This window comes from Centruroides sculpturatus, unplaced genomic scaffold (assembly GCF_000671375.1).
Source record: "Centruroides sculpturatus isolate CEXI.00-Female unplaced genomic scaffold, Cexi_2.0 scaffold1123, whole genome shotgun sequence".
Lineage (NCBI taxonomy): Eukaryota > Metazoa > Arthropoda > Arachnida > Scorpiones > Buthidae > Centruroides > Centruroides sculpturatus.
In genome coordinates, this window is record NW_019385642.1 from 20594 (window position 1) to 47482 (window position 26889).

General features: G+C 33.5%; 3 protein-coding genes across 6 annotated transcripts in view; 1 reads left to right on the forward strand and 2 right to left on the reverse strand.

Moving 5' to 3' along the window:
• LOC111640825 (ABC transporter B family member 1-like) overlaps positions 1–21833 on the reverse strand; it is a 39575-nt gene extending 17742 nt beyond the window's left edge. For 3 of the 4 annotated variants that reach the window (XM_023386890.1, XM_023386888.1, XM_023386891.1), the window contains exons 1-5: positions 17856–18086; positions 13616–13796; positions 1345–1563; positions 1017–1267; positions 537–648 (exon numbers count right to left, since the gene is read on the reverse strand). In XM_023386890.1, the coding sequence (XP_023242658.1) occupies positions 537–648; positions 1017–1267; positions 1345–1563; positions 13616–13796; positions 17856–17888 (796 nt within the window). In that variant the 5' untranslated portion in view covers positions 17889–18086. Of the gene's footprint in view, positions 1–536; positions 649–1016; positions 1268–1344; positions 1564–13615; positions 13797–17855; positions 18087–21751 lie in introns of those variants that run through there. The other variant, XM_023386889.1, reaches the window with a different exon arrangement.
• A 1087-nt stretch (positions 21834–22920) lies between these two features.
• The window catches only part of LOC111640824 (transcription elongation factor SPT6-like), a 143850-nt gene continuing 139881 nt past the window's right edge, over positions 22921–26889 (forward strand). The window contains exon 1 of the mRNA XM_023386887.1: positions 22921–23039. The gene's annotated coding sequence lies outside the window, so the exon portion shown is untranslated. The remainder of the gene's footprint in view (positions 23040–26889) is intronic.
• LOC111640827 (general transcription factor II-I repeat domain-containing protein 2-like) overlaps positions 26676–26889 on the reverse strand; it is a 3748-nt gene continuing 3534 nt past the window's right edge. The window contains exon 2 of the mRNA XM_023386892.1: positions 26676–26865. Within this exon, the coding sequence (XP_023242660.1) occupies positions 26687–26865 (179 nt within the window). The 3' untranslated portion in view covers positions 26676–26686. The remainder of the gene's footprint in view (positions 26866–26889) is intronic.

The window sequence follows — 26889 nt, forward strand, 5'->3', positions numbered from 1 at the left end:
TAGGCATCTTCCGCCCACTCTCTACCTTTGCTATTATACTCTCACCTTTCGAAAAGAAAAACAGATGCAAAACTTAACGAGTGCCTACCCAACAGTCTCGTGAATACATAAAAGAATTATTTTGTCACAAAAATAAAAGGCTGGAATTACAAGGGAGAGTTTCAAAGTTCGGAGGAATACTATCTGATTGGTATAAACCAGCTTGAGCGTCAATGTTGACGTCTCTCACACTCCGAAAAGTTTCGAATTGTTGCCCAAAGACAAGGGAAGACAAATCGGTATTCATTATTTTACGTCGCTTCTTCTTGTGTTTGTTCTGTGGGATGTTCGTTGCCCAAACATAAAAATCTTTTACGAAAGTGTTTGTTATCCGATTTGTTCATTATCCGATCTGTTCATTAACCAATCACCCACTGTACTTATTTAATTTTATTCAAACAACAAACATTCTATATTATTTCTTATTCAATGTAATACCTTAACAGTTTCAAGAATAATTATAAAAAAACGCATCAAATATTAATTTTGATATTTACCTAAAGATTTCTGTGCAGCATCAATCATTTTTCCAAAATAGAAAGGAGCTATTGTAGTTGTTCCACTGGATACTAATAATGCTAAAGTACCAGCAAAAATTAAATTCATTTCCTAAAATATATAATGTGTAATTTTATTTCAATTGTCTACCAAAAGAAGTTAAAAACAAATTATAATATCACAAATATGTTTACACTAAAATAATTCTATAAACTGGATATTATTAGTATAACTTACAAGCATGAGTACTAAAAATCAATGTAATTATAATTGCTAAAAACACAATTAATTTTTCAGAAAAGCATTTGTAAAATTAATATTTTAGCAGAAATTAGTTTCTTTTGTTTCTATGTTAAATATAATTTTAATAGATAAATTTCACATAACTGAATTAATATATATTGCACTAACTTAGTGGAGTTAAAAGTGAGAAAGAAAATTATTTAATAATACATAAACAAAATTTTCAAATTACTTACTGATTTAACAAGAAGAAATAATCGTTTTAATGTCACTGGTTTTGGATCTGTTGGTGTAACAATTCTGCGTAAAGTTCCAAGATGTTTCAAATTAAATGGATAAATACTGATGCTTATTAATTTACATACAGATATAACTACAGTCCAATATATTAAAATAATATAACTAATATGAGGCAAAACATAAGATGCAGAACGAAAATAATTTAATCCAAGCCAAATTCCTTTAGTAGCAGAATATGCAAAACACCCTAAACATAAATAATAATAAATAATTAATATACATTACAATAATAAATTTATAAAGACTAAAATATATTTTAATTACCTATACAAAGAAAAATAATTAAAATAACTACAATTTTCTTCTTTTTCTGTAAACTTCCATTAAATGGACTATCCAATAACAGAAGATATAAATGTTCTAAGTAGTCAATGGCCATGACAAGAAATATTGCTTGAAATGTGTTTATCAAGGCTAAATCAAGCACTGATTGTGTGAAATGAAAACTGGTTATGTTTTTAATAAAGTATGTCCCATGACCACCTGAAATAAACAAAATACGTTATTATTATTATTAAACTTAAATAGATATTTATACAGGTTTATCACTAATTTTCCAGCATATCTTTTAATTCAGATAGATAAGACAAGTGGGCACTTTCTTTAAATTTCTGTGATCATCAGATTTGTTCACTGAACATCCACAGTTGGCATTAGGCACATGCTTACTTGGAAAATCTACATTGAAGTTATTGGGAATCCCTCTATTCTATGCAATTTTTAGCTCATTTTATATATACTTAATCCTAACTGTAGCTCTGTGACAATTGCTTGTCATAAAATATTTAATGTCAGACACAATGCCCTTTGTTTGGTAAGATTCCCAAATGTTCCATCATCCATTAGGCCTGGAGGGGCAATATACCCAGTGGGGGAACAGGAGGGGTATAAAGGGTTGAAGGGCCAATGGAAGAGCTCTTTGTTTCCGTCTGGAGATCTGGATAGACCAACGAAGGGATCGGAGGACTGAACTGTCGGAAAATAAGGAATACAAAATGAGCTTCTGAGAAACCCGTCCATGTACTGTACTTGATTGTATTTGGTAAATATAATATTGTAAATAATTTTCATGGATTGGGAGAAAAATAATTGTTGTGAAAATCGGAGAAGTAACTGTAACAAATATCAAACTTATGTTAACTCAACCTCGGATTGAGAAAATAAACAGCTCTAAAAACATGTAAATATTAGCAGTATCAAATGTAAATACCAGTTCATATTTAATATATGCTTAATTTAATTTTCTAGTAATCCATAGTGCTTTAGAGACATAGAAGGCATATAATTAGTGACCCAGGATTTTCTGTTATTTTGCATGATCCTGAATAATCTGGCAAAATTTTGGAACCAAGTATACCAAAAAATTGATAGGCAATATGTATAGATTGTCTTTTGGTTCCTAAAGCAGGATGGAGGCACTTGCCCTTGTGACAACTCCACCCTGGAGGAACCTTTCTACATTATCTTTGACTGCCTGCAGTTCTGTCAGATTTGCAGAGATCTGATCACTTCTACTATCAGGGAACAAATTGCCTGCCCTGTCTCAAATCCCTATTCAACAACAAGAGTATCTTCATAGCATTTGTCAGATTTTCAACGAAAGCCATGAGAAAAGTGCGGCAAGACCAGCAAAAAAAGAACATTACCTAACAAGCATGATGTCAATATGTAGACAACTCGTGCATGGACTGCATCAACATTTTGCTCTACTATTAGATATTACAATGTACTGTAATCTTATGTGGTCAGTTTATTTTCTATACGTTCTTCTTCCTGCCTAATGTATAGCATTATGTGCAGATGGCAGTCATACTAGTGGCAATTTGTAGTTAAATCAGGAATTTTGTATTATTGTAGTAAATGTGTACATGTGTTCCTATGTACTCAATACTGTGCCACTGGTCTCAAAAACAATGTATTTTGTATTCTATTTTGTCTATTAAACGATACGGGCATGTGCGTTTGAGTTCTCCTCTCTTCCTCCTTTCCTTCCCCCCTCTTCCCACTTCCTTCCATGACTATACCCTAGGGCAAAGGTCTTCAACCTTTTACACTTTTAAAAACCCTTCAAGCTCATGGTTTTTATGAAGGAACCTCATGTTTAAGTAGCAGATAAAATAGTTTATCAAAGCTTTTTTCTACTCAAATTTGCAAAATTATTCTTGTATCTTTATTTAATCTTAATACAAACATCTTAATAAGACAATGAATAGTGAGGTAGCGAATCAGGTTTTATTTTATTTATTTTCTATTAGGTTGTTCGGAAAGTAAGTTCGTTTTTTTACCACTAGACGGATTAGTCGTATTTTTCCTGCCATTTTCATTCTAAACCATATTATCATTATATATTTTGACAGCTAGCATTTTAAGGCTTATTTGTAAAAAATTTAGTTTGATTCTGTGCAATTGTTTATTTTTTGTGTCCCATCAAATATGGAAGATCGAAAGCATCATTTTTGGCATATTTTGCTTTTTTATTACCAAAAAATCAAATTGCTGTTCAAGCAAGAAAAAAATTGTGGTACATGTATGGAGATGATGTGTTGAGAGAAAGACAGTGCCAAAACGGGTTTACAAAATTTTGTTCTGGCAATTTCAATATTGAAGATGCACTACGTTCTGATGGCCAGTTGAAGCCAACAAAAACAAAATAAAGATACCGATTGAAGCAAACAGCCAAATAACAACATGTGAAAATCACTAAGAAATTTAATTTATCAAATTGAACCGTTTATGATTACTTGAAACAAATTGGTTTCGTTTTAAAGCTCAATATATGGGTTCCACATGTTCTTAAGGAGAGATGCTCTCTTTGATGGGATTTTATAGAAATTTTTTTTTTTGGAGCTTTTACCAGACAATTTAACAATTGATTCAAAAGTGTACTGCCATCGAGTAAACAAATTGAGTAATATCATCAAACAGAAAAGGCGGCCAGAATTGATTGACAAAACAGGTGTAGTGTTTTACCACGATAACGTAAAATTTCACATAAGTTTGGTAACTCATCAGAAACTGTTATAACTTAGATGGGACGTGCTATCACACCAACCATATTTGCCAGATCGAGCACACTCGGATTATTACTTGTTCCGGTCTATACAAATTTTTTAACTGTAAGACATTTACTTGAAATGACAATGTCAAAAATCACTTGGATCGGTTTTTCGTAAGCAACGATAAAAACTTTTATGAATGTGAAATTATGCTACTACCAGAAACGATGACAACAGGTATTTGACCAAAATGGTTGATATATAATTCAATAAAATATTTATTTATTATAAAAATATTGTTTTTTTTTTTTCACGGAAAAAGAAACGAACTTACTTTCCGAACAACCCAATAGAATACATTTTATGAATAATTAACAAAAGGAACAATATTTTATATTTTATATTATATTATAACAAATTAATTAAAAGAAAATTCTTTTAATGACTTAACTGTGCTTGTTTTTTAACGCAAAGCATTTTTACATCAGGAATAATTGTTGAAATCTGCAACCTAATGTCATCTTCAGCATCCAATTTGTTTCTGTATTTTGTTTTTGTGGCAGCATAGAAAGAGAAAGATTTTTTTGCATATATAGGTTGCTACAAATGACATTAGATGTTTCACAGCTCTTTTGGCAATTTCAGAATATTCATTCTTAATGTCAATCCAAAAATGCATAATATCAATTTGATTAAATTTTAGTTTCAATTGACTGTCGGTCAATATATCAATTTGTCATTCTCTTTCTTTTATTGAGAGTTCGGAGGTGTGGCAGTCTCGAAAAGGATTTTGAATCCAAGATAATTTTTCTTTTTGAACGGGAAAACATTCGCGAAATGTTTTTTGCAGATCCTATAAATGTTGGACCAAATTATTTTTTACATTTTTATCGAGATTAGCATTACTGTCTACTAAAATATTGTGCAAATTAGGAAAGCATTCAATATTTCTTTTCAAAATGCAAACTGACCAAAATTTCAATTTTAAAAGAATAGCGTCAATTTTACTTTGTACCCTGAAAATATCGATATTTGTTCCTTGGAGTGGTGTGTTGAGCTCATTTAAATAGGTAAAAATATCTGCTAGATATACCATTTTCTGAATCCAAACTGCATCATTTAATTTTTGAGCTAATTGAGGTGCAGGTTCAGATAAGAAAATTCTTATTTCATCTTTTAATTCGCAAAATCTTGCTAACACTTTTCTATGAGATAACCAACGGACATCTGTGTGCAACAGTAGCGTTTTATATAAACTTCCCATATTTTCACACAATAAATTGAAAAGTCTTGAATTTAATGGCCTTGATTTGATAAAATTTATAATTTTAACACAATTATTAAGTACGTCTTTTAGCTCTTCTGGCATTTTCATCACTGCAAAAGCTTGTTGATGAAGATGACAATGAGTAATGAGTACTTCTCGTGTGAGGATTTTTTTGTTTCATGTGTGCGACTATGCCATTCAATTTACCGAGCATTGCCTTGGCTCCATCGGTACATAGTTGAAAACATATTTCAAATCTTGTTTTTTGAAGTATGAATCTATTGAATTAAAAATTTCTTCTGTAGTTGTTCTGATCGGCAGGCTTTTGCAAATTAGAGTATCTTCTTGAGTAGCCATTCCATGAATATATCTCGCCATAACGAGCAAGATCGCTAATCCAGCTATATCTGTAGTTTTGTGAAGTTGAATAGTAAATCCATGTTCAGAAGCTTGCAAATGTTTTATGAGCTCATTTTCACAAACATTAGACATATCTTTAACATGCCTTGAAACTGTAGTATCCAAAAGGGGTATGCGATCAACTAATTTAGCATGTTCTTCCTCAATTAAGATAGTAACTACATCTTTTACAAATGGCTTAATTAATTTTTCTGTGATCGTATAAGCTTCACCCTGTTGAGAAATACGAAAACTGACACGATACGATACTTCCAAAGCATTATCATTATTGTTTTTAACAAAGTTCATAAAAGTCTTTTTTTCTATTCCTCAACTCATTACATTTTCTTTTAAAATATTCAACATTTTTATTTTGTAAAGTTGGATGATTAGTTTCTGAATGTCTTTTCAATTTTGCAAGATTTAAAATGGTGTTGTGCATCACATGTTCACATTCAACGCATAACTCTTTTGGTTCATTTTCATCACCAATCCATGTAAAACCAAATTTTATGCATTCTTCATTATACTTCTGCTTTTTATGAATGGGTAAATCCGAATCACCAGACAAGTTTTTGGTACTAAGATCTGGTTCATTTTCAACAGTAGTAGCGAAACTAGTTCCTGCATCTGTGGAATGAAGTTTACCAGTTTTCAAACCAACAACTACCTACAATTAACCATTAACCGGTGCGAAATTCTTTAAAATCGGCGAACGTTTTCGATTCCCCTCCTGGGATCTTCTTCAGGCTTACTTCTTTATAGCTTTCATTATAACCAGATTCTTTAATTCAAATGTTTTTGGAAAATACGTAACGTGCCATTTTTCGAAAAAATTTCCGAAAATGGAAGGAATCTACGTGTTATTTCAAATGTAATTTTCTACCAATGGGGAATCGTTGTGTGCAGTATGTCATAAAATTTATCTTATAAAATATATTATGATTTATCGTCAATTAAAAATGTGAGATCCGAAAGGCCCTGGGTCTAAATTGTGAATTTTTATTAAATATGTTTAAATATCGACACAAAATATTACTTCGATTTGTGAAAAAATATTGTTTTAAACGTGGGAAAAACCAGATAACAAAGGTTATTTCCTTTCCACAGAAGAGAACATCCGCTGTTTTTCCCGTATCTGGTTAAAAATCTCGCTCAGATGGGAAATGGTTACCCCTCATTCATCCCCCTTTCGTCCGTTCTCACGAAAGAGTTACTGGACGATGATTGGACGAAATCTTGAAATAAAAGGAGAGATTAGTCAGAATTTGGGGAGTTCTTCGACAGATCCGAAGCATCTAACTCCACATACGTTTCCTCCTGATGGCCAACGCCCATAATGGAGTCCGATAGACCAAGTCCCGAGTCTCCACTTAGAAGAAGTGATATTTTTATATTTTGTGCACGAATTGATCTCCCTTTCGAAAGTAATATGAACTCTATTTACAAGGTGTCCTTTACCTACTGAAACGAAGACGACGACATCTAAACAGGTCGTATGTTTAGAATAATTTTGTGAGCTCTCTCTCTCGAACGCGCATTAGCATAGATTCAGTCCTAGTCTATAGCTTGTCGTATAATCGTTGTATTTGGTTATTTGTATTCGTTTGTTTGAGATTTATTAAATTTACTCTTGTTTTATTTTATAAGAATGTCTCCTCAATTTATTCCGAATCAGATCGCAATAAATTTTGCGATGCAATTTATCGATGCAATCGATGCAATTTATCGATGCGCGGACAAACACGCGTTTGTCCGCGCATCGATAAATTGACAAACTGGTGTCGGGAACCTGACGAACATCTGAACTTCGCAGTTCGGATCTGATTTTATACGCTCTCCTATGTAAACTTTTTTATGATCGGATCTTACGATTCGAAACTCGGAGAACTATTCTCACGGAATAGGCCGATTAAGTGGTACTAACGAATTAGTGTACCCCCGGCTAATCTCACAAAAATTACCATGCTGCAGAGAGATTTATTTCTTCTTTGAAATTAATGCATGCGGATTTACGATCGGCTTTAAAGATTTCCACTGCCTCCAAAGTTCTTAGTTGTTCCGGGTGTTGGGTGGTGCGAATAACAAGCGCTTCATCGAAGAAAGGTGTGATGTCCGGGTTTGTCGCATACGTAGATAGGGCCGTTGTACATTTATTATGTTCGATGTCTGATTTATGTTCTTTTAATCTTGTGGCCAATGAACGCTTGGTGGATCCGATATACACTAAAGGCCTATCCCATCTGTTATCTTTTAATGGAATACTGTATATCCCTGGAAGCCTATTTGGGTCTGAATTGTTCTTCCCGTTCCTTAATAAACTGTAAATGGTTGGATTTCTTTTGTATGCAATATTAATTCCTTTTATTTTTGCAATTTTTTCGTACATTGCCTTTAGATGCGGGTTATACGTTATTGGTACCCTCTGTACGCTATCCTCATTTCCATTATTTAGTACCTCTACCTTTTCCTCTGCACCATTCTGCAAATGCCGGTGCTGCTTACATAAACCTTTTATCATATTGTTGTAACCATGCTCTTTAGCTATCTTCCTAATATAATTTAATTCTCATTGGACGGCTTGGGAGGTGGAAGAATGCGTATACGCTCTTTCTACTAATGCTCTAAACGCCGCTATCTTGTAAGAAAATGGGTCACAAGATTCATAAGTGTAAGAACGCCGATTGGGGAGAGATTTTTATTCCCTTATCGTCGGGATGGTCTAAGGTCTTAGCGTATGTGGGTGGCGGTTTTTAAAGGCAGCAAAGACAAGTGTTTACAAAGGTAAACCGTTTATTCCGGACGATAATGCTTACATAATTTTTGTGTTGGCAAAGGTCCTTAAGTTCAGAACTTCGGGTTGTCTTCGTAAGTTGTTTTCGGTGTCGCTCTGGTCCTACGCTGGAGGGGCCCCGTGACTGCGTCGAGTGAGAAGTTCGAGATCTGCAGTGACAGCTCACAAAAGATGAAAGGAAGCACAACAGCTGACGACAAATGAACACAACAGGTAGTCTAGGTGGAAAAGTCTTAGAGGAAGTCTTAGTGGAAGTCCCGATGTCCTTGAATTTTGCGTTTTTATAGGATTTTTGCGATCGGCTCCTTGTCAATTGGATAGATCTTACATCACCGTTTTCCAATTGGTCATCCACCTGTCTCCAGGAGTAAATGGAGCTTCATTAAGTTCGTGGAAAAGGTCGGTTGGAGATGGTTTATCCGACACCATCTTTTCGAATCTGATCGTTTAATTGTTGACTATGACACCTTCGCTCATCTAGACATTTTTTTTATCTAGTTTCGTTTTGCTTTCTAAACTGCATCTTAACTTTTAATATTTTAAATTTTCTTCTTTTTACATCTAAAATTTGGTTTTTCCGTCTACTTTTGATGAGTGTCGATGTCAAAGTCGGGTGTCTCCGATTCAACACTTATAATTTGCTTTCCTGACGATTTAACATAACAAATTTTTACATATCTTTCCTTTTTTTAGGAGAGGGGCTATTTCCAGGGCCTCACATAAGGTATATATGTTGATATCGCTGTAGGTTTTCTATATACATAAGTTTGTACTGCCCTTTCTTTCATATCTTTGACTATATCCAAGAAGTGTACTTTATCCTTACTGTGTTGTTCCAGTTCCACTACGAGGCCGTATGGATTGTTGTTCATTGATTCCATAAAATGATCTATATCTGGCTCAGCTTTCCAAAGGATAATTATATCGTCGATATATCTTCTGTACAGGCTGATATTTGGGAGAAAGGAGGGAAGGACTTTGCTTTCTAATATCCTGATTACCATTTTGCATAAATCTCCAGATAATGGACTTCCCATTGGCATTCCTCTTCCTTGCTCGTATATGGTGTTGTTAAATTGGAATACTGAATTGTCACAAGCCAGATGCACTAACTCGAGTATATCGTGGTGCAATGTCACCACATTGTCCTCTATGCTAGAGAGAAGGAAGTCCCTGAGCGCACAAAAACATGGTTCAATTTTTATTGAAGGATATAAGGATCTAAAATCCAATACTGTCACGCAATCTGGAACGCAATAGACACTCCAGATTGCGTGACAGTATTGGATTTTAGATCCTTATATCCTTCAATAAAAATTGAACCATGTTTTTGTGCGCTCAGGGACTTCCTTCTCTCTAGCATAGAGGACACCACATTGCACAACGACATACTCGAGTTAGCGCATCTGGCTTGTTACAATTCAGTATTCCAATTTAAGAACATCATATACGAGCAAGGAAGAGGAGTGCCAATGGGAAGTCCATTATCTGGAGATTTATGCGAAATGGTTATCAGGATATTAGAAAGTAAAGTCCTTCCCTCCTTTCTCCCAAATATCAGCCTGTACAGAAGATATATCGACGATATAATTATCCTTTGGAAAGATGAGCCAGATATAGATCATTTTATAAAATCTATGAACAACAACCCATACGGCCTCGTAGTGGAACTGGAACAACAGAGTAAGGATAAAGTACACTTCTTGGATATTGGCATAGATATGAAAGAAAGGGAGATACAAACTTATGTATACAGAAAACCTACAGCGATATCAACGTATATACCTTACGAATCTTGTGACCCATTCTCTTACAAGATAGCGGCGTTTAGAGCATTAGTAGAAAGAGCATTTACGCATTCTTCCACCTCCCAAGCCCTCCAAAGAGAATTAAATTACATTAGGAAGATAGCTAAAGAGCACGGTTACAACAATATGATAGAAGGTTTATGTAAGCAGCACCGGCGTTTGCAGAATGGTGCAGAGGAAAAGGTAGAGGTACTAAATAATGGAAATGAGGATAACGTACAGAGGGTACCAATAACGTATAACCCGCATCTAAAGGCAATGTACGGAAAAATTGCAAAAATAAAAGGAATTAATATTGCATACAAAAGAAACCCAACCATTTACAGTTTATTAAGGAACGGGAAGGACAATTCAGACCCAAATAGGCTGCCAGGGATATACAGTATTCCATTAAAAGATAACAGATGGGATAGACCTTTAGTGTATATCGGATCCACCAAGCGTTCATTGGCCACAAGATTAAAAGAACATAAATCAGACATCGAACATAATAAGTGTACGACGGCCCTATCTACGTATGCGACAAACTCGGACATCACACCTTTCTTCGATGAAGCGCATGTTATTCGCACCACCCAACACACGGAACAACTAAGAACTTTGGAGGCAGTGGAAATCTTTAAAGCCGATCGTAAATCCGCATGCATTAATTTCAAAGAAGAAATAAATCTCTCTGCAGCATGGCAATTTTTAATTGACGATAAATCATAATATATTTTATAAGATAAATTTTATGACGTACTGCACACAACGATTCCCCATTGGTAGAAAATTACATTTGAAATAACACGTGGATTCCTTCCGTTTTCTGAAATTTTTTCGAAAAATGGCACGTTATGTATTTTTCAAAAACATTTGAATTAAAAAATCCGGTTATAACGAAAGCTATAAAGAAGTAAGCCTGAAGAAGATCCCAGGAGGGGAATCGAAAACGTTTGCCGATTTTAAAGAACTTCACACCGGTTAATGGTTAATTGTAGGTAGTTGTTGGTTTGGAGTATATACAACCCGGTGTGGTGAGAAAGCACATTAATTACCAGTTTTCAACCACATATCCATTATTGCTACAGTAGTCTTATTATTTATTTACAATTTAATTAGAGTTATCAATTATGATATAAAAACAAAATAAATACTCACTTGTACGCATGTACGTGATTGTATTTAACAGACAGAATGAGATTAACAGAACTAATATGTGACATCATGCGTCTTGATTGGTGTATTTGAAGCGCATGACTTTTACTGAATTTCAAGATTTATTTTATTCATAAAATATTTATTTAAATTTATTTTTTAAAATCAACTGCCACTTTATATCCAATTTATATTAATATTGTAATTTTTACTTAAATATTATATTAATCTAATATTTTAATAAGACAGTGTTCCTACATGAAAAATTCCTTGTATAGATGATTTCCATTTTACATGTATTTTGGCTGAGCAAATAGTGATCACTTGTGGAACCCATCAACGTTCGAGGGAACCCTAGGGAGGGTTCCTGCCCTAGGGTAACGGCCACTTATTCTTTCCTCCATATATAGATTGTCTTTTAAGAACAGAAAGAGGCAGTAAGCTATAGCTTAGCTTACAGCTTATATGTAAATTCAGTTCTGCTATTGTTTTCACTATAGTCAACTAAATAACAGATGATATAGTTGCTTACTTCAATAATGCTGTGCTTCATGTCTTCAATACTCTTTAGTTTAATAATGTAGAGTTACATAAAAATAAAAACTTATACATTTAAGGCTTGTATATAATAATCCAACGATTGCCAAAATATTTGGGCTATAATATGGCTATAATCAAATAATTAATACAAATAAATTTGGTACTAGAGGTAAGCATCAGGCACCATCTCTTATCTAAATTAATAATTTTAATAATTTAATAAATAATTTGCCCTGCTCTGGGTCAGTTATTTTCTTCTAGAACGTTCTAAATTATTTATTAAATTATTAAAATTATAATTATTAATTTAGATAAGAGAGGGTGTCTAACGTTTACCTCTAGTACCAAATTTATTTGTATTAATTATTTGATTATTGCCATATTATAGCCCAAATATTTAGGCGATCATTGGATTATTATATTAACTCATCGGGCTTTGAGATGTGTATTATATATAATGCTTGTATACTTATTTAAAAAAAACCTCTTCATTATCTCAATTTAAAAAGTTATTTCAGATAATTTTTATTGCATTTGTTCTGTATAAAAAAGCAGTTTCATGCTTTCTGTATTTGCCAATTATCAAATAATTGCCTTTCACCAAAGTATTTGCTGAAGCGTTTACCATGTGGCAAGCACATATGATTATTTGTCAAGCATTGATTTGTTGTGGAAATTACGAATGTTTGTCTGAGATTTGTTCCTTTCAATTTGGCACACTATATTTATACTAATAAGGAGTGGGAAATGGCAAATATTGAATATTTGTCAAGTGAAGTCACGAGTAAATCATCTACACTACTCAGTATTGGCCAAATGTTTGCTCACCATTTGGCAAATACCAAATGTGTGATTCCACCATAAAATAGAATCAAAAAACTTCCTAACAAGCACATTACAACAGATAGCACAATGTAGGTGCATATGGATATAAATTTTTCACCTAAATGTATATTCAGAAAGATTTATCATCATGATTTATGATTATTATTTTATTTTACTCATCTTTAAAATTTGAAAAAAATTAAAATGACTTATTTTTAAATTGTAAAAATATTGACTGCTATTTTAATTGAATTACTTATTTTTTTAATTAATTATTAGCTTATCATCAGTGAATGTTTTAATTGCTTTCCATAATTTTGCAGAGTGTAGCAAATAGTATAATAAAAGGTGTCAGTGAGAAGGAAGACTGTTTTGTTCCCGATGATTGGATGTGATAAAATTGATGATGATTTAATTTCCTCTATATTTTTTTAAACAGTAAAATGATGTAAAATAAGATGATTATAAAATGACAACTTTGTGTAATTTAAATTGCTGCATCTAATTAATTATGCAAATATATAATTAATAAAGTCAACCACTGCCATATGCCATCAAGCTATATGACAGTTACATTATGGCATACAACAGTGGTTGGCTTTATTATTATAATGTATCGGGTTTCCATATAGTTTGTTTATAAATATATAATTAGTTTTATTTACTAAATAAAATATAATAAATTTAGAGTATATTTTTAAACAAATTATTTTCTTCATTCAATTCATTAAAAAACTGAAAATTTCATTATTATTAACAAAAATCTTACCAACAAGCCAAAGACAAATGCAAACGATCCAATCTATAACTATAATAATTTTGAAAATTGTTGAAAATCGTATAACAGGAAGCACATATTTTACATTTGATTTCTCATCTTCTTCACCAATATCTATTTTTTCATCAGTAGACTTTTTATTGATAGAAAAATTTGTTTCTTTGTCCATTTTCTGTAAAGTAAAATAATGTTAATTTTCAGATTTATAGTAAAAAGGCATGGCTTCATTATAAAAAATTATGGTAAATTTTTTAAATTAATAAACAAACAAAGATAAAACATGAAGATATTTATTATTTCTTCCAATTCTGTGAATATATTTAAAACATTTTTTGTCATCTTCCAGAAGTATCTATTCTTAGTGAAATTTTAATAGGACAAAAATATAATAATAATTACAAAGATAATTTACTATAATCAATAAATAATGTAAATTACAGAATTTAGTTTATATGATCATAAGTACTAAATTAATTTTCTCATACTTGTGAAGAATGAAAAGGAAATAAAAAGAGAATTCACATAGTCCAGGATACTAAGGATTTAACTTAAAAAACTAAAATATTTAACCATAACCACTTTCACTCATATACAAATTCTAAAACATCTCCAACTGAGCTTCAGTTGGAGATGTTTTAGAAATGATGTGTTCAAAATTTGAATGGTTAGTTTGGCTGGTGCAAATCTTCATAACGTAAATGTGACAGAACGTCTCTGCAGAAGTAATAACATGATTACATACATTTGAAATTTTAAACATGAAAATATTGCATGTTTTGAATGTTTTTATATACAATAATATCTGCTAAGAATAAAATTTGTTGATTTTGTAACAAAATTTTACTTTTAGAAGTTTTACTTTATCCCATTTTAGTTTGTAATTCTCATCTGAAGCCAAGTTGGCTGTCATTCTTAATCAGTACTGCATGTCCTTTTGGTGTTTTGCAATACACTTGCTCAAATTTCTTTAAGTTGCCCCAACTTACGTTAGAGTATTGATTTCTTGCTTTAGTAATGGCAGGCTACATACATCTGATTTTTTAAAATTCTTTAGTTTTTCTTCATCTTTTTCTAACAACATTTTGTCACTTTTAATTTGTCTTTCTTCTTAATTCTGCTTCATCTTATCATCTAAATACTCCTTATATTTAGCACGAGCAGCTTAAGTTATTGAAAATAGTTCTTTAGTTACAATAACTAACTCTGGCTCCAAATGTTTAAAGCACTTGCATGTCATTAATGAATTTAATGTATGTGTGAGAATGGGAATAGAACAAAATGGAATGCAAAAAGAAAAATCTTTAATGTTGACAATGGGCCAAAATGGAACACGTAAACAGTATAATCTGGTCACCTGTGGGTGTTAATCTACTGTTCTTGAGTGCAACAGCACAAAAATTTAATTAGTTGATTATCCCAAAGGAGGTACAAACACATCAAATAAACACAAATGCACATTTACATGAAAAATTTCATGTGTAATATATGAAAGGCCCAACAATAGTATGAAAAGCCCTCCTTTATTCCAGAGATTAATATGGCAAACCCTAAAAGTCAAAATTGAGTCTTCACTACCTTTCTATCTTGCAGACTTGAAACTGATTTGATCATCTTCCTACCACTATTAATTTAGTCTCTTGCACCTTCATTCAATATTCTTCTATGATCCTTTTTTTTCTCACTTGGCAACTTCATAGTAGGCTCCCCTTTCTTCCTCACTCTACAATTCACTCCCTTCTTGAAACTCTACTACCCTCGACCCCTTTTTTCCAAAGAGCCTTTCAACCGTACTGGTCCTTCCTTCCATCACAGCCAGGGGATCTCACAAGGTGTAAGACACATATGTTCACCTATTGAAGTCCATTAATACAAAATTTCTATTGAATCATCTACTGAAATAATACACAATCACCTATTAAAGTCCAATTTCTACACAAACTCCAATGTTTTAGTAGAAATTGGAAATCCCCATTACCACCATTACCATGTAACAATGTTAGAGCAACTCTCAAAATTTTTGAAATATTTTTGTATTTCAAGTTACCAATATGTTATTAGGTTCATAAATTAAGCCAAATAATGGTCAATTCTTACTGCAAGTACTATACATTTGAAAGATGACTTCTTTTTCATTGAGGAGCAACAACCATTCATACAACAATACATCAATTGAAATATTTACAGGAAGTTTTTGAGTTATTTCAAAGTATATCTGTTTTGCTTTTAGCAAAAAATCAAAAATTGATAGTAGAAACTTTTGAGTAAATCCTTATTAATAAAAGATAATTTTTGAAAAATTTCTTTTCCTGCACTTACATAATCAGGCTGCAACATTAGTTATTTTAGAATATAACAAATATTTGTATGAACATTCAATGTGTAAAAAAATTCATTTGGAAAATAAATATTTTTAGTTCATTCATTACATATTTTTGATAGCCTTTCTTCCATGAATAAACTGACTTCTAAATAAAGACTGTTAAGTGGTTTATTGCTAATAATTTAAGCAAGAACTGTGTTGCACAAAAGATATGAAAGAAAACAATTTTATGCCCACTTAAGCTAATATTGGGTGGTTAGAATAAAACTGATGGTACTCAGACATGCCTAGAGTTGGCTCTACTGAACTGAATCACATGATACACATGTAATGCAGATCATGGGGGATTTACAGGGAAAAAAATTATTTGAAATTTTCATCACCAGGAGAAAATACAGCACTGCAAGGATGACAATTATAAGTGGACAAAATTTTATTAGCAGTTTATAGGGAGAGGAATTCACTTGTGTCTCACTATTGCTAATGATGGGGAGGAAGGCAATTCTTTGTTGATATTAGATTGCACCCATCATTTATTTTTCTCCCCAATCATCACAAAATTTTATGAAAATAATTTGTGTATTTCCAAATGGTTAATTTCTCACCCGACGACGTAATTACCAGGAGGGAATATCTCGATTTCCGACGACCGACGATTACGAAAAGGGAATCAAAAAAGAGCAAAATTTTGCTGATAATACTGGTAATATTTGAACTGTCCCATACCGATTATTTGGCTGTATTTTATATCATCACTTTTATATTGTTTCTCAAAGAATGTTTTGTTTACTGTCAACGAATAGCATTATTGTTTATCAACAGCCTTCTTTGACAGCCATGATGCTAAACAATAATCATATGTTTAGATAGTCAGTGGTGTAGCTACAGTTTGAGCCACCTAGGGTGATCTGTCAATTGACACCTTCCTTTGGAAAATATATAATACATATCAAACCTATTTAGACAATATTTTTCAATGAGTCATAATTTTTGTAATTGTTAACTCTCAGAATAGTTGATAATTTTACTCTTCATGTTATTAAAAAAGTGTTAAAATTTTTTGAATGCTAAAAATGCCACCCGGGGCAGATCACCTCCCCCGTCACCCCTAGCTACACCTTTACAAGTAGTTCCGCAATAATCAGATATTATCTTCTTCACAGATCTATCATACAAGAAAAACTATTTTTTTAAACAGAGAGTAATTTTTATTGTTTTAATAGAAATGCATTTTGGGCTACACCCGTCATCAGTCCATTCTAGAAAACAGGGCATTGACGCGTCATTTGTTTGTTTAGATCGGGGGTCCCAAACCGGCAGCCCGCCGGCCGGATACGTTCATCGAGGCTTCGTATCCAGCCCGCAGCCTCGACAATTTCCTTTCTTAAAATCGACGTTTCGAACATCTGGCAGGGATTAAAACACAAAAACTTTGAACATTAACCGTTTACGTAAGTCGTAAAGGCCAGGCAACAAAAGAGCTTTTTTTTTTTAAAAATTACGGTACGTTTCGGTTTACCAAATATCGAATACGGCCCACGTCCAATATACATGTATTTGACTGGCCCTTTGCCACGTTTGAATTTGAGACCCCTGGTTTAGATGTTTTGTTTGTTTGTTTTGACACTCGAAAAAACGGCATAATTTGGCCATAGTACCTAAAAAATAAAGAAGATAACAAAACTGAAGGACGAGAAGGCACGAAAACACAATAAGAGAAATCGTTGACACAGGGAAAGCACATCCATTGTCGTCCCTGACCTTACGTCAGTAGACTTGGAAATCATACAAACGAAAAATATTACGACAGAGAAAATTAATTTACATATTAATAAATTACTAAAATATTCAATATTAATGTATAAATATTTCGCCTTAGATATGAATGTGGAATGAAAACATTCCGATCACCTCGATTCTTTCTCGTTCGAAGTCGTCTGCCATCTTTTTATTCACAAAAGATTATTTGTCGTAATGTCATTTTTTAAAAAATCCACAAATATTGCGTAGTCATAAATTTACTGCGTAGTATAATTACATCGAGTCTTTAAAAACGGCGCCGTTTACAAATAAAACCAACGAAAATATTACGCTAGTGTCGTGTTTTCGTTCGGATAATCGCCGGCAGGTTTCGCAATATAGTAGTAGTATAGTGCCGCCATATTTAGTCCTTTAAAATTAAAGATTTTTAAAGACTCCTAACTTTTAATTGGAAGTATTTATGATTTTTAAAAACAATGCAAAGGCGAAGATTTTTTAATACATAAAATATTACAGCACGTAAACTCAAGGAACGAAACAGTAAAAAAAAAAAAGGACTAAATATGGTGAATCTGGGATTCATTTGAATGCCCAATCTGTTCTGAAAACTGAGTGAAACTAAACTAAAAACTTTCTTGAATATCAATTTATATAATGGAAAAAGTAAAGGAACATAAAAATCAATTGAAGTGCAACACTCGGTCAAGCGAATAACTTAAATTTTTTTCGTTTTTGTATCTTTTGACCTTAACGTATCGCTAGGTGCTACATGAAATCATATTACAAAGAAAATTAACTACTATTGCTATGAAAAACATACCGTAACTTTTATATTTTTTCTTTAAAGTTATATGTAGCAGAAGACTGTTTTGACATGCGAGACAACATTCCATAATTTTCAATTTTATAAAAATATGAAGATTAAATGTGATATGAGAGTGGAAGTAAATAAAATACACTTTTAGCTAGTATAAAAAACATTATATAATATAAATTTTGTTACTTCGGCGGAACAGTGAATCAAGTACAGTCTACAGCAGGGGTGGCCAACCTTTTGCATACAATGCGCCAATTTTCCGACAGACGAGTTCAGATGCGCCATATAAATCGAACACTTTTTATACAGTCTTACGTTCAATGTTAGGGGTTGATAAATAGAGATAAGAATAAATCTGCTTCGCTTAGGGGAGAAAAGGGAATAACTTAATCACGCAGTTCAATTAATTTATGACAGTTTATTGAAGCACCAATTTACAATAGTCAGCAATGATCTCCTGTACGAGAGGGTGATTGCTTGATGATGGTGCTATAGCTGCCAGAGTCTTGTTTCGTGTAGATTACTCTGCACCACAATTATTGGCACTGAGAAGGAGATCAGCTTGGAATAACTTTAATCACAATAAATGTTTTCAACCATTTACACGCCTGTAAACTGATCGGAAATAAAGATCGCAAGACTCACAATCATGCATACACTGTAATTTACTATGTGGAGAACACTCATTTTATCTGCAAAATAGACTGTAACGAATTGTGCAACAAATGAACTGGCCAAGACAGACTATAAAAAATTTATTTTTCTATATAATATTTTTAATCGCAAAAAAGCCAAATCTGACAATTTTGCTCAGATCTAACTGAAGCGCCACTTGTAATCGTCCAATGCGCCAAGTTTGGTGCATGCGCCACGTTTTGGCCATCCCTAGTCTACAGAATAAATAAAAAATAAATGTTTAATATATCAAATCACAGCTGCTCACCTATGGCCGAGCGGTTAAAGTGGTTAAAGCCTACTGCTATGAGGATCCGGGATCAAATCCGGACGGGTCAAAAAACCCCAGGAATTCCTCGGTGTGGTCCGACCGCATATGTTGACCCCCTTACCTCACCACTCGGCCGCCCCATTGTGGGCCTGGCCGAACGCATAATGCGCCTGCATAAAAAGGCCCCTTTAGTGCCCACAGGGGGGAAAGCGTTAAAAAAATACACCTGAATAAGGGCCAACTTCTAGTAAAAGTTCTCCCAGGATGCATCTTCCATTGACAGATCGCCCACGTGTCGCGTTAACATATCCCATCACTCCAATTCTCTGTATGTCAATAAAATCAATCGAACCATATACCTTACCATTCAGCTTAAGACTCAAACTCGAACCGAATCTTCTAGAATAGAAACCTTACTGCTAATCTTTACTTTCTATTATCACCTTATTCGAATAGTTTTGTTTAGTCTTTAAGCAAATAAATTTTTATTCGTTTGAAATTTCCAGATATAATGATTGTGTTTTGCAATTATAGATACGTCAATGATTTGTTATTAAAAGAAACCGGAAAAATGACTCACAATATCTGGAACTCGGTTTTGCAAGTCATTTTTGTGGAAAGTGCCACATAAACTGAAACATCTATTACTATGTAATTTATAAATTTTGTTTTTCTAAATATGGACTTAGCTTTTAGTAAATTAACTGCATGCATAATTAGAGATCTACAATCATGTATTCCTCTAAAGATCTCTCTCTACAGAACATCTGTAGAAATTGTGGTAACCTACGATGAGTATGGAAAAACAAACCTCTTTTCCTCCTGTTGACATTAAGTGGGTCTTTTTTCATAACCATCTAGACTAGTGTTTCTCAACCTCTAACGAATCGTCGCCCCCTTCAATAAAACCGTTACGTAGTATCGCCTCCTTCACTACAAAATTCCGATGCCGAGGGACAAGGCCAGAGTCGGTAGATTAACTGGTCTTTCGACTAATAGTTCAAACTTAGCTAGAGACAATATTTGCCGCTAGTCGGCGCCACTGTTAGCAGGAGATCGTTGTTCTTGCTAGGTATATACTGAAGTCATACCTATAATACTGACCTATAATAATTGTTTTTTTAGCTCCATAAAAATGCCAACGTGCTTTGTGCCAGGATGCAAGGCAGGATATAAGTCATCGAACGAGAAGAGACATTTCTTCCGTGCTCCTAGCGATAAGATTNTTTTACTATATCGCCCAGAAAATTGTTTTTCGCCCCTCAAAATATAAATTGTTACTAATCGCCCCCCGAACATGGAAAAACGCCCACATGGAAACGATATCGCCCCCGTTGAGAAACACTGATCTAGACAGTGTTTCTGTTATAAACATTCTTTGGGAAGGTATTTTTTTTACCTGAGGGGTGACAAATGAAATTGGTCGGTCAATATATATAATATTTTTTTCAATTTTCGATCAAAATTACTTTCCGGTATTCCCGAAAGAAACTCTGATCGTGGGTTCGGATGACGAGAAACGAGGCTCAAAATATCCAGGAATTCTTGAGGATTTTAATGACCCGAGTGGTTAAGCCTACCGCTCAGGGGATCCAGGACCTAATCCGACAGATCGAAAAACTTTCAGGGATGGTCTCTCCTTATGTGTCAGGCTCCGTCCCTCATCACCTCACCGCCCATTGTGGACATGACTGCACCTGTAATAGGTTTGCTAAAAAAGCTCTTTTAGTACCAAAAAGTTGAAAATAATAAAAAACGCCGTCTCTTAAGCAGGGTTGTGTCAATGCTTCCATTAAATCTATCTGTGGATCTGGCCGAACCTATTTTGAGTATGAAACAAGACCCTGTTAGTGCCCAAAAAGCGGAAAAAGTTTAAAAAAATCGATAGTTAATGCTGAACGGGGTTGATGCTACGAGAGTCTACTGTACAGTATGTATAAAAAACTGTCGTGATATTTATAAACATTTATTAATTATTAAATTAATAATATAATAATACATATAATGCGAGTACATAGACCTAATATACAGTACAATATATTTTTATATATATTATTACGACGAATTTAAATAAAACTTAAAAATAATCTATATTTTATTTAAAGAATGATTACCGATAATATTCATTTAATCATTAAAATTATCTCGCGTTTAAAGGTAGATGCATGTTAAATTGTCAAGACAAATCAAAGAACGTATACTTAGTACAGTATCATGTAATTAGGCTGTATATTAATTTGTTTAATTTCTTATTACAAAATCTAAGTTACTAATTTTACTTACGATTCGAATTTCGTAAAATCTTGATCTACTAAACAAATATTTTCTTTTGTTATCTGATCGAAAATGACCTCATGAAAGACGAGATGACGTCGTCAATCGCGATGTATCTAAGAATTATCATAAGCTACCAGAAAGTGAAAAGGGGAGGAAACTGCGATAACATCGAACTTCAGTGATAAAGGAACTTATATTAGTGGCAACTTTTTAAATATATTGGGTGTGCTAAAAGCGAGATTAATTCGGCTGTAAAAGTCTGATAATTGTCCAACGCCAAAATATCAGAGTGAAAACTGTTAATACAGTTTTAAATCGCCACTAAAACAATGCGGTACTTTAAAGAAAAGTTTCACAAATTAAAATGTTTTCTGTGCATCTTTATTTTACTAAACTAGGATATGAAAACCACTAGCAGATGAGCCCGGCGTTGCTCGTGCAAAAAATAACAACAGCAAAGATTAAGATTATTAGATTATTTCGTACTTTTAACCCTTCTACTATAACCTTCGTAAATATAAATCAAATACAGTACTATACCTACACACCGAGTGCCCAATCTAACACATTTTAAAAATTCTTTAAATTGTGTACAGTAGAGGAATAAAGGTTGGTTAGATTGGTTGGTTATTCGATGTGATAAACCCTTACGTAAGATAACCTTTACAGTTATATAGCCGATTTTATCCGTTTTCACCGGGTACAAAAATTAGGTCTCTCCTCTGGCGGCCGGATGGCCGAGCGGTCAAGGTGGCAGCCTACCGCTCTGGGAGACCCGGGTTCGAATCAGGACGGGTCGAAAAGAAAAATCCCCAGGAATTTTTCGGGGGGTGGTCCGTTCGGATATGTCGTGCCCCGTCCCTCACCACCCGGCAGCGGATGCAGAGCGGTAGGCTGCCGCCTTGACCGCTCGGCATCCGCGTCTGTTAGTATTAGTTTGCGATAAACTGAATTTTTTGAAATGAGGGAGTTCTGTTTGAATAACCTCGTAAATATTTGCAAAAAAAATCATGTTTATTGGTCGTGCTGTTGCTTTCAACTTCTATCGCAGACAAAACACTTTGTTAATTATATTTATATTAAACGAAATTCCATAAAAAATTGAATTTAAACTTACAAAATCTAAATTTATAATACTTTAAAAAAACATTCGAGAAATTTATTAGTTTATTTTATTTAAAAAAATATATATACTTTGGCGATTTCTGGGCGATTTACTGTAGAAAACAGCGCATTTGGCAAGTTGCACGATTGTCTCCTCGACTAGTGTAACGAGAACGTTTTACGTAAAACGGTAAGTTTTTTCCCTCGTTAATTGTAATTTCCACCTGGAAATGGTCAAAAACGAAATTAATCCTAACAATTGGAGGTTTAATATCTTTCGACCGGGATGTAATAATAAATACACGTCTGCGGCCACCTTCGTTTAGGCTTAGACACACTCACTCGTCTCAAACATATATGAAATATAATTAGTTTAAATGGATGTATTAAAGTAAGAAACAAGCCAGAGTTAAATTAATAACATTGCTACGATGAAAAATATGGGTTTGGATTTCTCGGAGGTCCTTACTACGGGCGACATATTTTAAAACTGTCTCACTTTGTTCTCACTTGCCTCACTGACGTTTCCTAACATTTACTCTTATGAAATATTGGCGTTAAGTATTCTCCTTTACTCTTATTTTGATTGTATATTTGATTATATTACATTAAGTTTAGTCGATTACTTCCTGACAGTGATTGAATGCTGCTGTCATTGTCCTGTGGAAGTCATTAAATGTCTTGCTTTGAAATCTGATAGATGTAAAATCAAATTTCTTCTCCAAAAATGTTTAGATTTTATACTTTTTTTAAGGTATAAATTGTTTATTTTGCTTGCTGTTCTTTTTCTACTTCGGTATTCTGAATAGAAACGGTTCCTTTGTTTCTGAGAAATTCGTGCCGTGCGAATTATAGAATGGGGAGATTTGTTTATTAGGTCCGAGTTTAGTTTTAAGAGCAACTGACGTAATGTAGAGTAACTCTTATTAAGTCGGCAATCTTGCAAATTCTATGTTAGTGCGGAGTGGATTTGCGGCCCCGTGGATGAAGATGGGCATCTTAATCTTGGCGAGTTCTGTTAATACAAAATATTGGAAAATACGTGGTACGAAACGTGTTCCGGTCGTTCGAATTCGATAACAAAATTGTATTATGTCGTTCGGTACAAAGTGTGCTACTTTAGACTTCCCGAAGTTGCACGAACCAAATAGCAATGTATAAACTGCATTTTAGCCGGAGGCAAGGTTTTTTATATTAATGTTGCAGTGTTAATGCTGCTGTTATTCGTAATGTGGGTATACAATGTGCCGACGATGTTTGCTCCAACTTGAAAAATGTTTTTAAAAGAGAAAAATAAGAATGGGAATAAAGTTGATGTTTTGTATGCTATGAGTGGGTAGTTTTGGATTGAACAATTCCATAGGAAACATTCTGGCATTGGAACTACTATGAATTGTTTCGTATTGAGTGTTGAGACTAGTGATGTAACGAATATTTGGTTACTATTCGATATTCGGCCTATTTTTCGCTATTCGGCTGAATACCGAATATTTAATCACTATTCGGTCGAATACCGAATACCTAAAAACAGGAGTAAGAAATAACAAAAACACAGTAAATTAATCAATTTGGTATTTAGATTTAATGTTATCGGGTTAGTGTTTGTTTATATTTATTTATAACTTATAACATGCACAAAATAACATAATATAAGTCACTTGTATTCACAATTTATAATTACAAAGATCATCACACGTACACACATATTCGTTCGAGAATCGTCGCACATCTGAGGGTCTGACCCTGCCTATCCTTCTTTTTAAGTGCTCGTCTTTGCTCTTCCCTTTCTCTTTTCTCTATCACTCTAGTCCACGTATGCCTGTGCATATATCATAATACGCCCTCGTGATACTTTCGATTCGTCACTTTTCCATCGTAGATTCCCCATTTTATAATTATGTGACTCATAGCCTGGTGATAACAGAGAAAAGAGACAGGACGTTGGTATAAGTCACAGTTATGATTTCACAGATTCGAGACATCTTGGTAGCCCGAATGACTCCAGGCTTTCGCCCGTGCACACTAAGTGACTTTCATTACAAGCATTTAGCTTTCCAAAGTCTATGACAACAATTGTTTGGCATTGATGGCCGCGAATTTCGGGACAATAAGCTGCCTCAACTTGTTTGATTATGTTATCAACTCAATTTTGTATTTATTTTCACATTTTCACGGTTCTTCTCTGTTTTTCTTTCGTTATTTTCATGTGTAGGTCATTTCATTGTTATCCACATTTGATATCATCACTTATCACATACTGCCATGACGCTCTTGTCTGAACTGTCAAGAATTAATGTGATTGGTGAAGTGTAGTGACAGTGGGCCAATAGAGAGCAGGGTCCTGGCCATAATGCGGTTTGTGCGCCAATTTTTGTACGTGTGTTAATCAAGCTGAATACTTTGGCCGAGTATTCGGCTTGAGGCCGAATATACTATTCGTTGCAACACTAGTTGAGACGGTTGCGGTCGGAATTATTAATGCATTCTTTATTCTGTACTTTTCTGAATACAGTTTTTCACAGAACAGTAAACTCGAAAGAAAATTAGAACACATTGGAAACAGAAATAGAACAGAAATGCACCGAAAAAGGTTTTCTCTATTAGAATTCTGAAGAAGGTCCTAAGGTGGACGGAAAACATTTGCGGTATGTTAAAACTTTTGCAAAGCTTCATAAGGTTAGTGAGATATATATAGGTTTCAAAACTCTGCATATGTATGTTAAAGCAGGACCCTAAAGCTGTTGTAAAAAGTTTTAAAGATCTCACTAATTGTGAACCTTGGATAATAAAATTATCATCAAATAAATGACAGCAGATTTCCCATTCATTTAAATGAATTATTTATTTTTGTTGTAATCACATTATTATTTTCTTTTCACTTTGAGGTTGTTTATTATTTTTCTTATAAACAGAAAGTAACTAAACTTTGTCCCAGTATTTTAAGGATAGATTCTAGGATCAAAAATAAGCTTAAAATTCTTTATATTTTTCAAATTATTCTTTGTTTTCAAGATCTGGCATGCCAAAAATAAATACAGATTCCCATGTTAGAGCAAAACTGGAAATCATGTTGTAAGGGGGATATTCCCAATTTTCAAACTGCTAAAGCAAAACCATGTTATATGAGGGATACCTGTATTCAAATGGGAACCAAAGTACTAAGTACATAGCACTGTTCTGGAATAGTACGTATTAAAAAGTTTTTATATTCATTTATGTTTAGTGTTGAGTAGCACATTATGCAGTAGACCTATGTAATCATTTGTATGATTTAATCTGAATTTTTCAACTGATATAGTAGCAATTTTTAAACGATTCATAAATTGTTTTGTGTTGTGTGCTAGTGTGTAATAATTTTTAAGGAAATTTTTGGTCCTGAAAATATTTTGCACCTCTGCTATAATCTATTAAAGTGACTTTAATACAGCTGGGTAAAAAAACCAAGACTCAAAAGTCATGCAAAAAGTTCATATACATATCAAAAGGCTAAACTGTATGTTAAAATCTCAGACTACTGTATTTACATCATTTAGGGGACATATTAAGCAGACAAATTGTAAACAAAATACATTAGATTTAGAACATTGTGTACAAAGTTACTAAAGCAGAAAGCATATGTGAAATGAAATTTGTCATGAGTTAACATTCTTACAATTCATGTTTAAATATAAATTTGTTATTTAAAATTGTTTTCAGGTAGTATTACACAGGGATGCACAACCTTTTTTGAAGAAGGGCCAAATTAGGATTAAGTTTATTGACTGGGGGCCGGACCTCCAAGTGATTAATGCGATGTCTGATGCAATTTGTGCGATTCTTTGTTGTATCGTCATGTGGTTAAGACTGATTGTTTGAAAACACTGTCTTCTCAGGACACATCTCACTTGCGATGATAAGACACTTTTTTATCATATCGCCATCTGTGAAAGGTTTCCCATTCTTGGCTATTAAAGCAGATATTTCTAGGCTGGCTTCAACAGCCGCATCCAATTCTCCAGATTGTTTCTTGAACACATTTTGTTGGCTGATTAGTGATCGTC